Source organism: Oncorhynchus gorbuscha, linkage group LG11 (genome assembly GCF_021184085.1).
Source record: "Oncorhynchus gorbuscha isolate QuinsamMale2020 ecotype Even-year linkage group LG11, OgorEven_v1.0, whole genome shotgun sequence".
Taxonomy (NCBI): domain Eukaryota; kingdom Metazoa; phylum Chordata; class Actinopteri; order Salmoniformes; family Salmonidae; genus Oncorhynchus; species Oncorhynchus gorbuscha.
In genome coordinates, this window is record NC_060183.1 from 82,678,001 (window position 1) to 82,693,000 (window position 15,000).

Consider the following 15,000-nt stretch of genomic DNA (forward strand, 5'->3'; position numbering starts at 1 on the left):
ACTGGCGTGTCTCTGTCCTGACTTCACACCGCGGGGGGGGGGGTTCTTTACGCTTAGCGACTGGTGTGTCTCTGTCCTGTGTTTCCTGTACGTTAACGTGTCTCTGTCCTGTGTTTCCTGTACGTTAACGTGTCTCTGTCCTGTCTTGTAAGTTAACGTGTCTCTGTCCTGTGTGTTACAGCCGAGCCTCCTGGGAGGAGAGATGGGCAGCCCCGTGGCGGTGTCGCCCACCAAGCCTGGATCGCAGTATTACCAGCACTACAACAACAACCCTCGCCGGAGACCACTGCACAGCGACAACATGGGTGAGCTCAGCTCCCGACCCTCACATCACTCCGTCAGGCTCTCAGACCCAGACCCTCACACCACACCACCAGGCTCTCAGCTCCTGACCCTCACACCACTACGTCAGGCTCTCAGACCCCGACCCTCACACCACACCACCAGGCTCTCAGACCCAGACCCTCACACCACACCACCAGGCTCTCAGCTCCTGACCCTCACACCACACCACCAGGCTCTCAGACCCCGACCCTCACACCACACCACCAGGCTCTCAGCTCCTGACCCTCACACCACACCACCAGGCTCTCAGACCCCGACCCTCACACCACACCACCAGGCTCTCAGACCCGACCCTCACACCACACCACCAGGCTCTCAGCTCCCGACCCTCACACCACACCACCAGGCTCTCAGACCCCGACCCTCACACCACACCACCAGGCTCTCAGACCCCGACCCTCACACCACACCACCAGGCTCTCAGTCCTTCTGTAGCTCAGTTGGTAGAGCATGGCGCTTGTAACGCCAGGGTAGTGGGTTCGATCCCTGGGACCACCCATACGTAGAATGTATGCACACATGACTGTAAGGCTTTGGATAAAAGCGTCTGCTAAATGGCATATATTATATTATTATTATTATTACCCCGACCCTCACACCACTCCACCAGGCTCTCAGACCCTGACCCTCACACCACACCACCAGGCTCCCAGACCCCGACCCTCACACCACACCACCAGGCTCTCAGACCCCGACCCTCACACCACACCACCAGGCTCTCAGCTCCTGACCCTCACACCACACCACCAGGCTCTCAGCTCCTGACCCTCACACCACACCACCAGGCTCTCAGCTCCTGACACTCACACCACACCACCAGGCTCTCAGACCCCGACCCTCACACCACACCACCAGGCTCTCAGACCCCGACCCTCACACCACACCACCAGGCTCTCAGCTCCTGACCCTCACACCACACCACCAGGCTCTCAGCTCCTGACCCTCACACCACACCACCAGGCTCTCAGACCCCGACCCTCACACCACACCACCAGGCTCTCAGACCCCGACCCTCACACCACACCACCAGGCTCTCAGCTCCTGCTCTTTTCTTTCTCCTCCTCTTCCACCGCCTATTCCACCTCCTCCTCTTCCCCTTTCTTCTTCCTCCTCTTCCTCCTCCCACTGCCCTATCCCTCCTACCTCTCTCGCTGTGGTCTCGCTGGACGTGCTTTTCGTTGAAGAGACATTTGCTTCTGTATATGTCATGGGACCATCTGTCTTTACACAGGAGAACGGTACCTGTTGGGTCATGATGTGATGTCCATGTAGTACAAGGAGAACGGTACCTGTTGGGTCATGATGTGATGTCCATGTAGTACAAGGAGAACGGTACCTGTTGGGTCATGATGTGATGTCCATGTAGTACAAGGAGAACGGTACCTGTTGGGTCATGATGTGATGTCCATGTAGTACAAGGAGAACGGTACCTGTTGGGTCATGATGTGATGTCCATGTAGTACAAGGAGAACGGTACCTGTTGGGTCATGATGTGATGTCCATGTAGTACAAGAACAACTTTTTACGCAGTTTCAGTTTCACAAAAGGGACTTTACTTATAAGTACAGCTATCTTTATAATAAATGTAAAATCAGAACGGAGTCTATTTTAACATCAAAGCTGTTTCAAAATAAATACATGTATTGATCATGAACTGTCACACAGGTTGTGTGTTCAATTTACATGTCTTTTTTAATTAATACCATCCATTCTAAGTATCCACAGTCAGTCAGACTTCTTGGAAAGTCAAAAGCTTCCATGTGACGTTGTTTGGGTGGAAGACCTGAAAGAGGAAACTGTAAATAAATTGACAATAAATATCATGCCTTGCAGTGGCAGCTGTAAGAGGTGTCAGCCCCCAATTAGGACTGTTATGGTGACCGTATTACCACCGCACCGGCAGTCACGAGTCATGACCGCAGTGAAGTTCCACATGACCGTTGAGTCATGGTAGTTCGTCTTCTCCTCCATTCGCTCTGATGCTGCTGATGGTCATTAGTAGTCTACCAAACTTGCTAACGGCCTGGTACTCAGCACTCTATTGTCTCTCTAATCACTCTGATATCAATGCAAATGCAATGGACAATCCAATCACACCGTTAATGAGAGCCCTGGCATCCAGAGTTTGACTGGAATAGGATCACCTGTTGGGCAGCGAGAGCCAGCTCCTCATAGATGGTTGATGGATGGAATGAAGATAAGTGTTCCTATTAGCCTATGTTGTGCTACATTTCTATAGAATATGCAATTGCGTGAGAAAACAGAGTTGTGATGGCCTCTATTAAAAAGAGGAGGATCTCAATTCATTTCTCAGCTTTCCTAATATTAAGCACATTGCTTCGCTTTACAACTGAGGTAGCCTACCCGGGCCGCATGAAAATGAACCGCGGGAAAAGCGTCCTCCATTCGCTATTCAAGTGCATATGATTTAAGTATTTGTTTCCCCTTCCCCTGTTCCGACAGGTGCATGATAATGGTCCATTATAAATCAAAACTTTCACACAAATATTATTTAGTATATGTAAAGACAAGATTAAATTGAGTATAGTCTGATGGGTCGCATGCATCAGCCTATATATGCTTATATGATAAATTGGCTTATATGGATGAGGCAGTCACACTTCATATGCAATGTAAGCTATGGGATGGTAGCTAGCTAAGTGCACCGACGCAATGCACACAACACTAAATACTTCCTTCAAGTTAGCTAACCACTGTAGCTAGTGTTGACATTATAATGACATCACAATGGATTAGCTAGTTTCCATTAAACAGCTGCCTGTGTTAGCTGGCGATGTTAGTGCAGTGTCCTTAGCTAGCTAGCTAGATATTTTGTGCTAGCTAGTGAATATGCTAGCTAAACATTTGGCAATGGGCTGGCACTGGCAGTATGGGATCATGGAAAGGGAATTAAATAGTTTCTTCATCATCTTGCTAGGTAGTTGTGGCCATCTGGCTAGTAACAACAAGGGCATTCTACAAAATATCAACATTAGCACAGATAGCTTGGAATCTAGACCATGAGCAATATGCATAGATAGGTATTGCCAAACAACGCTACTGCCACCTTCTGGTTTGGAGTATTTTAACAAGGCTGAGCGGCTGACGTCTTCCAAGGTCTTTGCTGTGTGAACAAAAACAAGAGATTGACTGACTCTGTTCAGAGGTGCTAAGTACTGTCGGCAGGCAAACGTTTGACAATCCTACTGGATCTGAGCTTTAAAGTGGCCAAATATCTCTAAGCATGACCTATATATTTTAAAAAGGATCACAGCTCTTTTGTAATGCTATATCTATGTCTCAACTCTTAAAATTAAGCACATTAATCTACTTTAGAACCGGTGTGGTTTACCTGGCATATTAAAAACTCAACCACTTCCTGCATTCACTATTCACTATTCACTATTCACTATTCACTATTCACTATTCTAGTGCAGGCTACAGATGACATGTTTTTCCCACACATGTAGGCTATATGTAAAGACCAGTTTAAATTGAAAATAGTTTAATGGGTGAGAATATTGTCTAGTGATTGTCAACATGTGAATGAGAGACTGGTGAAGTGTGTGCAGCCTGCGTAAGAAACAGAGCACAGCGCAAGCCTCTCGTTCCACTTTTTTCAAATCATCATTAAGTCGCATCATGGATGCTTAGAATGTATTACAAATCAAAACAAATAGCCTAAGGTTTGTATCATAACTAAACGTTGCATAAATAACTCTAAATTAAGCAAATTATCACTATGCTAAATGCTGAACAAAGAATAGCCACGTGCACACTCCCTCAGAAATCGTTTCGGAAACAATATCCTTTCTATTTTATTCAGCAATGTTCAATTCTATTCTTCTTACTATTAATATAAATCATATAAAATGTTGCCACAGGAATTATAATATAATAATATTATAATATAATAATCTTATCTGTTAAATGAACTAGTGTAGCCTACAGCCATTTGGCTTAGCCAGATCAGGAGGACAATTCTGTTCTTCTGAAATACATTTCCTTCCTATCATAATGTTTCTTTAGACCTGAATAAAATAAACAATGGATTTATTGTGATGGTTTATTAGACTTTAAAAAAAATGAAAATGCAGATGTTCCTAAGGTCTGCATCAGTGTCTTGTAGGCCGAGTGGAAGCCAGGAGATGCTAAATGTGTCTATGTTAACTACCGTAGTTAACGGTAGTTATTTCCTTGACAACCACCGGCTGACAAAATGTCTCCCCCCCCCCAATATGAAGGGAATTATTTTGTGTTGTGGATAGCTATATTTGTAGTTTAGTTGATTGTATGTTGTCATGCTAAGGCTTCCTTCTTTATTTAGCCAGGCCCAATAAGCTATATTATTTTGTGAAGTGGCTTGTTAAGTTATTGAGTTTGTTTAGTCTTGATCATGTGAATGGATATTTTCAATAGAAAAACGTTATTAACATTTTATTATCAATAAAAATGTGACGCTGAACTGATGTCTAATTCTTGTGTATTTCAGAGGTTCAGACAAAGAAAGTCCGGAAAGTTCCCCCCGGTTTACCTTCCTCAGTAAGTCAAATTTTATTTGGATTTTAATGCTGTTTTAAACGGAAATTTTAAACTTTATATTAATATTTATATTGTACACAAACACTTTTTTCTTTTTTTTACCCCAATGAGATTCTCTATTTTTTTCTGACCAATAAGGATCATGCATTTTTGACTATACACTCTTGGCGTCCGAAATGATTGACACCATTGATCAAGAGCAGCAATAATGACTGTAGAAAATAAATCATTCAAATACGGAGCTATATTATATTACTCAAAAAACAAATAAATGTGAAATGATAGTATTTAAATACTAATACTAATTGCTCAGAGAAAGAGAGTTTATTTTTAAGGGTCAGAATTAATTCAGGACTATCCGTAACCGTGGTAGCATCCACATTAATATAGAAGTGTTTAGAAACATATTCTATTCTTATTTACAATAAAAGTGACTCCAAAATGACACAGTACATAATTTACCATTCATTTCTATTGGGCACAAAATAAAATAATCTAAAACACAAACAAATGCATCCAACATGTTTGTAGAGTCACCAGCTCTATGTAGTCATTGTAGCTCTATGTAGTCATTGTAGCTCTATGTAGTCATTGTAGCTCTATGTAGTCATTGTAGCTCTATGTAGTCATTGTAGCTCTATGTAGTCATTGTAGCTCTATGTAGTCATTGTAGCTCTATGTAGTCATTGTAGCTCTATGTAGTCATTGTAGCTCTATGTAGTCATTGTAGCTCTATGTAGTCATTGTAGCTCTATGTAGTCATTGTCATTGTAGCTCTATGTAGTCATTGTAGCTCTATGTAGTCATTGTAGCTCTATGTAGTCATTGTAGCTCTATGTAGTCATTGCGTTCTTGGAATATGGGGTGAAATACAACACTTTTCACTATTTTATTTACTCAAATCTTGTATTATGTGTATTTTGTGAATAATTTTGACCCCTACCTTTCTTTGAGTATAAAATATTATAATTATTTTTTTGTGTGTGTGTGTGTGTGTGTGTGTATACAATATAGCTCCGTATTTTATTTATTTTCTACAATCATTATTCCTCATCATTATCAAGGGTGTCAATAATTTCAGACCAGGCTGTATATTACATAGACTGTATTTTGCGATATCCATTAAATATATAATCAATGGTATTAGACATTCTAAGGGCTGGTTTCTTTGCGCTGAAATAAAATACTCCTCTGAAAGAAATACCGACAACGATATACATTTAGAAAAATTTGTGACTTTGTAGAAACAGCATGGAATTATTTACAGAGGTCCAGGAGAGGACATTGAGATGGACATTGAGATGGACATTGAGATGGACATTGAGATGGACATTGAGATGGACATTGAGATGGACATTGAGATGGACATTGAGATGGACATTGAGATGGACATTGTTTAAGTCTTATACCCACTTAATTAGAAGTTCATGATGCTAAAATATATGGCTTGTCATAAGAAGGCCTTTGCTACAGTCTCTAAGCTCTGTGGGAGACTGGGAGACGACAGCACTAGGTTTGGCTTGTATTGTCCTTTGGTTTCCCTCACTGGGAGAAAAGTAGCAAGGGAAAAAAAATCCTTCCCAAAGAAGCATTTGGCGAAAGCCAATGTTGTTAATCTTTTGTTATGCCTCAAGTGATGTCATAAAGGGATACCTAGATAAACATATTAGGTCACTGATTTCTTCGGCAGGTTCACAGTAGAATAGAGAAGACAAAATCTCGGCCGTTTTGTCGCCACCAGGTTGGAGTCACGACAGGTTTTGTCGCCACCAGGTTGGAGTCACGACAGGTTTTGTCGCCACCAGGTTGGAGTCACGACAGGTTTTGTCGCCACCAGGTTGGAGTCCACCCAGGTTGGAGTCACGACAGGTTTTGTCGCCACCAGGTTGGAGTCACGACAGGTTTTGTCGCCACCAGGTTGGAGTCACGACAGGTTTTGTCGCCACCAGGTTGGAGTCACGACAGGTTTTGTCGCCACCAGGTTGGAGTCACGACAGGTTTTGTCGCCACCAGGTTGGAGTCAGGGTTTTGTCGCCACCAGGTTGGAGTCACGACAGGTTTTGTCGCCACCAGGTTGGAGTCACGACAGGTTTTGTCGCCACCAGGTTGGAGTCACCAGGTTGGAGTCACGACAGGTTTTGTCGCCACCAGGTTGGAGTCACGACAGGTTTTGTCGCCACCAGGTTGGAGTCACGACAGGTTTTGTCGCCACCAGGGTTGGAGTCACGAGGTTTTGTCACCAGGTTGGAGTCAGGTTTTGTCGCCACCAGGTTGGAGTCACGACAGGTTTTGTCGGTTGGAGTCCACCAGGTTGGAGGTCACGACAGGTTTTGTCCACCAGGTTGGAGTCACGACAGGTTTTGTCACCAGGTTGGAGTCACGACAGGTTTTGTCGCCACCAGGTTGGAGTCACGACAGGTTTTGTCGCCACCAGGTTGGAGTCACGACAGGTTTTGTCGCCACCAGGTTGGAGTCACGACAGGTTTTGTCGCCACCAGGTTGGAGTCACGACAGGTTTTGTCGCCACCAGGTTGGAGTCACGACAGGTTTTGTCGCCACCAGGTTGGAGTCACGACAGGTTTTGTCGCCACCAGGTTGGAGTCACGACAGGTTTTGGAGGTTGGAGTCACGACAGGTTTTGTCGCCACCAGGTTGGAGTCACGACAGGTTTTTTTGTCGCCACCAGGTTGGAGGTTTTGTCGCCACCAGGTTGGAGTCACGACAGGTTTTGTCACCAGGTTGGACAGGTTTTGTCGCCACCAGGTTGGAGTCACGACAGGTTTTGTCGCCACCAGGTTGGAGTCACGACAGGTTTTGTCGCCACCAGGTTGGAGTCACGCCACCAGGTTGGAGTCACGACAGGTTTTGTCGGAGTCACGACAGGTTTTGTCGCCACCAGGTTGGAGTCACGACAGGTTTTGTCGCCACCAGGTTGGAGTCACGACAGGTTTTGTCGCCACCAGGTTGGAGTCACGACAGGTTTTGTCGCCACCAGGTTGGAGTCACGACAGGTTTTGTCGCCACCAGGTTGGAGTCACGACAGGTTTTGTCGCCACCAGGTTGGAGTCACGACAGGTTTTGTCGCCACCAGGTTGGAGTCATGACAGGTTTTGTCGCCACCAGGTTGGAGTCATGACAGGTTTTGTTGCCACCAGGTTGGAGTCACGACAGGTTTTGTTCTGTCTCGTTGCCAACTGAAATCCAGATTTGACGGTTTATATATTTTTGTTGCTGTACTTAATGTTGTGGGGGCTTTGGCCTGAGAAAGCCTTGACTTGGCCAGCATGACAGCCTCGCTGAAAGACGTTTTCCTGCAGTCGGCATTTTCAAGGCCTGTTACCATAAAGCTCTGACTCCGTTTGTACGTTCTGTGTCAGTTTGTGTCTTTCATTCTGACATTAACTTTTGAATTTCTCCTGAAATGACACTTTATTTTTTGCAATGATTTTTTTTGTTTCGGTGACAAACGCATTCCCCCACTGGACTTATCCTGAAGGGCACAGCTGGGTTTCGGTGCTACATGGGGGGGGTTCGGTGCATGTGATTTTTGTTCAACAAAGATTCCCGAGACCTTTGCTATAGATCCGACATTTGCTGGTGTGGATAAATTATATTACAATCAAATACTATTTATTTTCAACAGGGAAGCGCATTCGATCAATAATAACACTACTGTGTTAGTAACATATTATAAATAATAAATCATTACAAATTCTAAAACATACCTGGTGTTAAAATGATCTTAATTATTTTACCAACGTACTCATTTTTGATTGTCAATCAAAGGATCTCAATTCCACATATCTACTAAAGTATTATATAATTTATTACCATTTATTTAGATTGTTATCATATCTAATTTATATAAAGATTTTGTTGATTGTTATTTTAGAAATACATGTATTTCGTACATAATAGGTAAATTTGTATAATTAAAATAGACAGATATTTCTTTATTCAAGACATATGAACAAAACATTATTTTTTCTTTACTGCACAATGTCTGACGGACGTGAATTGAACATGCCTGTTCTCCTGTCAGGACCTTTTTCAGGTCTATTGTTATATAAAAGCTGCCGTAAAAGCTTTATATAGGCTATGTGGTTTGTGTGTTTTGTTGTTGTTGAGCATGTCTTTGTTCATTAGCACGGTAACGTAGATGTAGTGTTGACTCCAGATGCACCTGCTAATATTCTTCCTTTTTACATTTTTTATTTATTTTTATCTTTATTTAAACTAGGCAAGTCAGTTAAGAACAAGTTCTTATTTTCAATGACGGTCTAGAAACAGTGGGGTTAACTGCCTTGTTCAGGGGCAGAACGACAGATTGTTTTACCTTGTCAGCTTTCTCTTAAGAGTCTGTCCAACTTCTATATAATAATAATATATAATAATAATAATAATAATAATATAATAATATATGCCATCATTACAAGAATGAATAAAGAGTGATGACCTATATCTTAAGCCTTTTTCATCAGTGGCAAAAAAAAACTATTTTATGTCTCAATGATCTTCACATGACCCTCGCTGGTACCTACTCTGATTTTATTTTAAATATTAAAAAAAAAAAAAAATCCACTCTTGAATGAATCTTTATTTTTCTATTGTTATATGCCAAAATGTGTTTGTTAGTGAAGTTGATTTTACTTAAAGAACAATTGCTCTGTCACGAGAGAGAAACCTTGGAATAGTGTGGTAATATATCAATGGATTGCTAGTTTACATTAGCAAGGTGCAGTTTGTCCTCCCCATTGAATGGTGGCATAGCCCCTCTGGTAATTAAATAGGATCTATATGGTTGTTTGTCCTTTATTTCGTTTGCTTCATGGTGTTTTTAGAGACAGTAGATGTTTTATCAGTTATTTACACTGTGTAATGCTTTCTTTCTTTCTTTCTTTGTTTCACAAGATGGAGAAAGTGTCATTTGTCAGTTGACCCGATAGACTATTATACCAAGTGACTCATAGGATTATATTAGTAATTGACAAATATTATTCTTATTATTTAAAAAAATATATAATTTAGATTTTTATTTTTTATACCTTTGATATAATGAAAAAGGCTACAAATGTTTTCACCACCACATGTGATTCTAGGACATTCTGGAATTATACAGGTCATTTTCCTAACCTTTGTGGCAATCAACTGATCTATAAATTAATTGATGGATAAATGAAAACCGTTGATCAATAATCCATGTTAGACAGTGTCTTTGTATTGAGGCTCTGCAGACAGATACATTAGATAGAGATGGTTAGATTGGTTTACCTAGCTGTCGAGGCATCTCAGTCTAAGCCAACAGTCTAAATCTTTCACATCAGGGCCGTTGTGATTCCTCATTCCCGTCGGTTCCTCTATCTGATGTTGTTTAAAGTGGAGAGAGTTAATTAAATGAAGTCAGGTCTAGCAGAAGGCACAATAGGGATCTTGGTAACAGCAAAGCTGTAGTGTTCTGTTAGCTCTCCTGCCCCCTGCAGCCCTGTGTTGGTACTACATCTCTCCTCCAGCCCTGTGTTGATAATACATCTCTCTCCTCCAGCCCTGTGTTGGTACTACATCTCTCCTCCAGCCCTGTGTTGGTATTACATATCTCCTCCAGCCCTGTGTTGGTACTACATCTCTCCTCCAGCCCTGTGTTGGTATTACATATCTCCTCCAGCCCTGTGTTGGTACTACATCTCTCCTCCAGCCCTGTGTTGGTACTACATCTCTCCTCCAGCCCTGTGTTGGTACTACATCTCTTCTCCAGCCCTGTGTTGGTATTACATATCTCCTCCAGCCCTGTGTTGGTATTACATCTCTCCTCCAGCCCTGTGTTGGTACTACATCTCTCCTCCAGCCCTGTGTTGGTATTACATATCTCCTCCAGCCCTGTGTTGGTATTACATCTCTCCTCCAGCCCTGTGTTGGTATTACATCTATCCTCCAGCCCTGTGTTGATAATACATCTCTCTCCTCCAGCCCTGTGTTGGTATTACATCTCTCCTCCAGCCCTGTGTTGGTATTACATATCTCCTCCAGCCCTGTGTTGGTACTACATCTCTCCTCCAGCCCTGTGTTGGTATTACATCTCTCCTCCAGCCCTGTGTTGGTATTACATCTCTCCTCCAGCCCTGTGTTGGTATTACATCTCTCCTCCAGCCCTGTGTTGGTATTACATCTCTCCTCCAGCCCTGTGTTGGTACTACATCTCTCCTCCAGCCCTGTGTTGGTACTACATCTCATTCTCCAGCCCTGTGTTGGTATTACATCTCTCCTCCAGCCCTGTGTTGGTACTACATCTCTCCTCCAGCCCTGTGTTGGTACTACATCTCTCCTCCAGCCCTGTGTTGGTATTACATCTCTCCTCCAGCCCTGTGTTGGTATTACATCTCTCCTCCAGCCCTGTGTTGGTACTACATCTCATTCTCCAGCCCTGTGTTGGTATTACATATCTCCTCCAGCCCTGTGTTGGTACTACATCTCTCCTCCAGCCCTGTGTTGGTACTACATCTCTCCTCCAGCCCTGTGTTGGTATTACATCTCTCCTCCAGCCCTGTGTTGGTATTACATCTCTCCTCCAGCCCTGTGTTGGTACTACATCTCATTCTCCGTCTGTCTCAATTTTTTTTAACTGAGGGCGTCTGTCTGTCTGTCTGTCTGTCTGTCTGTCTGGTCTGTCTGTCTGTCTGTCTGTCTGTCTGTCTGTCTGTCTGTCTGTCTGTCTGTCTGTCTGGATTGTCATACACCTACTAATTACATCAGAGATGTATCTACGTATGATTTCATTGAAATGTGGATATTTTCTTGAGTCCATCATTGCATCACCTTCTGATTTCATTGATTGACATCAATATTTATCTTTCTATTCCTAGTGGTTTGATTCATTTGGCCATAAATGAATCTGGGAACCAAATCCCCTCCTTCCCACTTCATTCCTCAGCTTAACAGATATTCAATAAACTTGTTTCTAGATCAATCTAAAGTCTAAGGAATTGAGGGGAGGCAGGGTAGCCTAGTGGTTAGAGTGTTGGACTAGCAGCCGAAAGGTTGCAAGTTCAAATCCCCGAGCTGTTGTTCTGCCTCTGAACAAGGCAGTTAACCCACTGTTCCTAGACCAGTTAACCCACTGTTCCTAGACCAGTTAACCCACTGTTCCTAGACCAGTTAACCCACTGTTCCTAGACCAGTTAACCCCACTGTTCCTAGACCAGTTAACCCCACTGTTCCTAGACCAGTTAACCCACTGTTCCTAGACCAGTTAACCCACTGTTACTAGACCAGTTAACCCACTGTTACTAGACCAGTTAACCCACTGTTACTAGACCAGTTAACCCACTGTTCCTAGACCAGTTAACCCACTGTTCCTAGACCAGTTAACCCACTGTTCCTAGACCAGTTAACCCACTGTTCCCAGACCAGTTAACCCACTGTTCCCAGACCAGTTAACCCACTGTTCCTAGACCAGTTAACTCACTGTTCCTAGGCTGTCATTGAAAATAACAATTTGTTCTTAACAGTCTTGTTAGTTAAATAAAGATAAAATGATCAAGGAATGATGAATATTCTGTTTAAGATGTTATTCAAGGCCTCACCACAGGAAATACTCAAATATCCTTTTTCTCAATGGGATTCATTGAGCGATATCTTTAGTGTGTTTTAAAAAATATATATATATATTTTAGGTAATACAGTTATACAATATCCATGTTTTAAAAACTATTTTCTAAAACTTGAATTATGAAGACAAATTACATTTACATTTAAATTGGTAGTTTGTGTTTGTTGATAAAGTCCCTGTCCGTTGCGGGTTTATGTGTTCTCTGGGATAGTTGGCTGTCGTTATTTTTTACTGTGCTCTTGTGGTTTCACTAACGCTGTTAGCATATGACATTATCCAGACAATGAAGCCCCGAGCCTGTGTGCACATACCCTGTTTCCCTGCTTCCCAGACATGCACTAAACTCAATGGTTTTGCTAGTCCAGCTGGTCTCCTAGACCTAACCATAACAACCATGTAATACACATGTGGATGACGACGACGACGACAACAACAACAACAACAAGGCAAATAAGAACATTGTTTGTTTTTCAAGTCGAAGACTGTAGAGGTATAGAGAGTAGTGGAGGAGAATGGGCCTGTCAGTAGAGGTATAGAGAGTAGTGGAGGAGAATGGGCCTGTCAGTAGAGGTATAGAGAGTAGTGGAGGAGAATGGGCCTGTCAGTAGAGGTATAGAGAGTAGTGGAGGAGAATGGGCCTGTCAGTAGAGGTATAGAGAGTAGTGGAGGAGAACAGAGGAGAATGGGCCTGTCAGTGGAGGTATGGAGAGTAGTGGAGGAGAACAGAGGAAAATGGGCCTGTCAGTGGAGGTATAGAGAGTAGTGGAGGAGAATGGGCCTGTCAGTGGAGGTATAGAGAGTAGTGGAGGAGAACAGAGGAGAATGGGCCTGTCAGTGGAGGTATAGAGAGTAGTGGAGGAGAACAGAGGAGAATGGGCCTGTCAGTGGAGGTATAGAGAGTAGTGGAGGAGAACAGAGGAGAATGAGCCTGTCAGTGGAGGAGAATGGGCCTGTCAGTGGAGGTATAGAGAGTAGTGGAGGAGAACAGAGGAGAATGGGCCTGTCAGTGGAGGTATAGAGAGTAGTGGAGGAGAACAGAGGAGAATGGGCCTGTCAGTGGAGGTATAGAGAGTAGTGGAGGAGAACAGAGGAGAATGAGCCTGTCAGTGGAGGTATAGAGAGTAGTGGAGGAGAACAGAGGAGAATGGGCCTGTCAGTGGAGGTATAGAGAGTAGTGGAGGAGAACAGAGGAGAATGGGCCTGTCAGTGGAGGTATAGAGAGTAGTGGAGGAGAACAGAGGAGAATGGGCCTGTCAGTGGAGGAGAATGGGCCTGTCAGTGGAGGTATAGAGAGTAGTGGAGGAGAACAGAGGAGAATGGGCCTGTCAGTGGAGGTATAGAGAGTAGTGGAGGAGAACAGAGGAGAATGGGCCTGTCAGTGGAGGAGAATGGGCCTGTCAGTAGAGGTATAGAGAGTAGTGGAGGAGAATGGGCCTGTCAGTAGAGGTATAGAGAGTAGTGGAGGAGAATGGGCCTGTCAGTGGAGGTATAGAGAGTAGTGGAGGAGAATGGGCCTGTCAGTAGAGGTATAGAGAGTCGTGGAGGAGAACAGAGGAGAATGGGCCTGTCAGTGGAGGTATAGAGAGTAGTGGAGGAGAATGGGCCTGTCAGTGGAGGTATAGAGAGTAGTGGAGGAGAATGGGCCTGTCAGTGGAGGTATAGAGAGTAGTGGAGGAGAATGGGCCTGTCAGTGGAGGTATAGAGAGTAGTGGAGGAGAATGGGCCTGTCAGTAGAGGTATAGAGAGTAGTGGAGGAGAACAGAGGAGAATGGGCCTGTCAGTGGAGGAGAACAGAGGAGAATGGGCCTGTCAGTGGAGGTATAGAGTGTAGTGGAGGAGAATGAGCCTGTCAGTGGAGGTAAAGAGAGTAGTGGAGGAGAATGGGCCTGTCAGTGGAGGTATAGAGAGTAGTGGAGGAGAATGGGCCTGTCAGTGGATTTATAGAGAGTAGTGGAGGAGAATGGGCCTGTCAGTAGAGGTATAGAGAGTAGTGGAGGAGAATGGGCCTGTCAGTGGAGGTATAGAGAGTAGTGGAGGAGAATGGGCCTGTCAGTGGAGGTATAGAGAGTAGTGGAGGAAAATGGGCCTGTCAGTAGAGGTATAGAGAGTAGTGGAGGAGAACAGAGGAGAATGGGCCTGTCAGTGGAGGTATAGAGAGTAGTGGAGGAGAACAGAGGAGAATGGGCCTGTCAGTGGAGGTATAGAGAGTAGTGTAGGAGAATGGGCCTGTCAGTAGAGGTATAGAGAGTAGTGGAGGAGAATGGGCCTGTCAGTGGAGGTATAGAGAGTAGTGGAGGAGAATGGGCCTGTCAGTGGAGGTATAGAGAGTAGTGGAGGAGAATGGGCCTGTCAGTAGAGGTATAGAGAGTAGTGGAGGAGAATGGGCCTGTCAGTGGAGGTATAGAGAGTAGTGGAGGAGAATGGGCCTGTCAGTAGAGGTATAGAGAGTAGTGGAGGAGAATGAGCCTGTCAGTAGAGGTATAGAGAGTAGTGGAGGAGAACAGAGGAGA

General features: G+C 43.9%; 1 protein-coding gene across 15 annotated transcripts in view; it reads left to right on the forward strand.

The window, feature by feature from the left end:
* The window catches only part of LOC123989556 (transcription factor 4-like), a 474,938-nt gene that overhangs the window by 247,836 nt on the left and 212,102 nt on the right, over nt 1-15,000 (forward strand). For all 15 annotated transcript variants that reach the window (XM_046290648.1, XM_046290653.1, XM_046290654.1 and 12 more), the window contains 2 exons: nt 182-305; nt 4,838-4,887. In XM_046290648.1, coding sequence (XP_046146604.1) covers nt 182-305; nt 4,838-4,887 — 174 coding nt within the window. The remainder of the gene's footprint in view (nt 1-181; nt 306-4,837; nt 4,888-15,000) is intronic.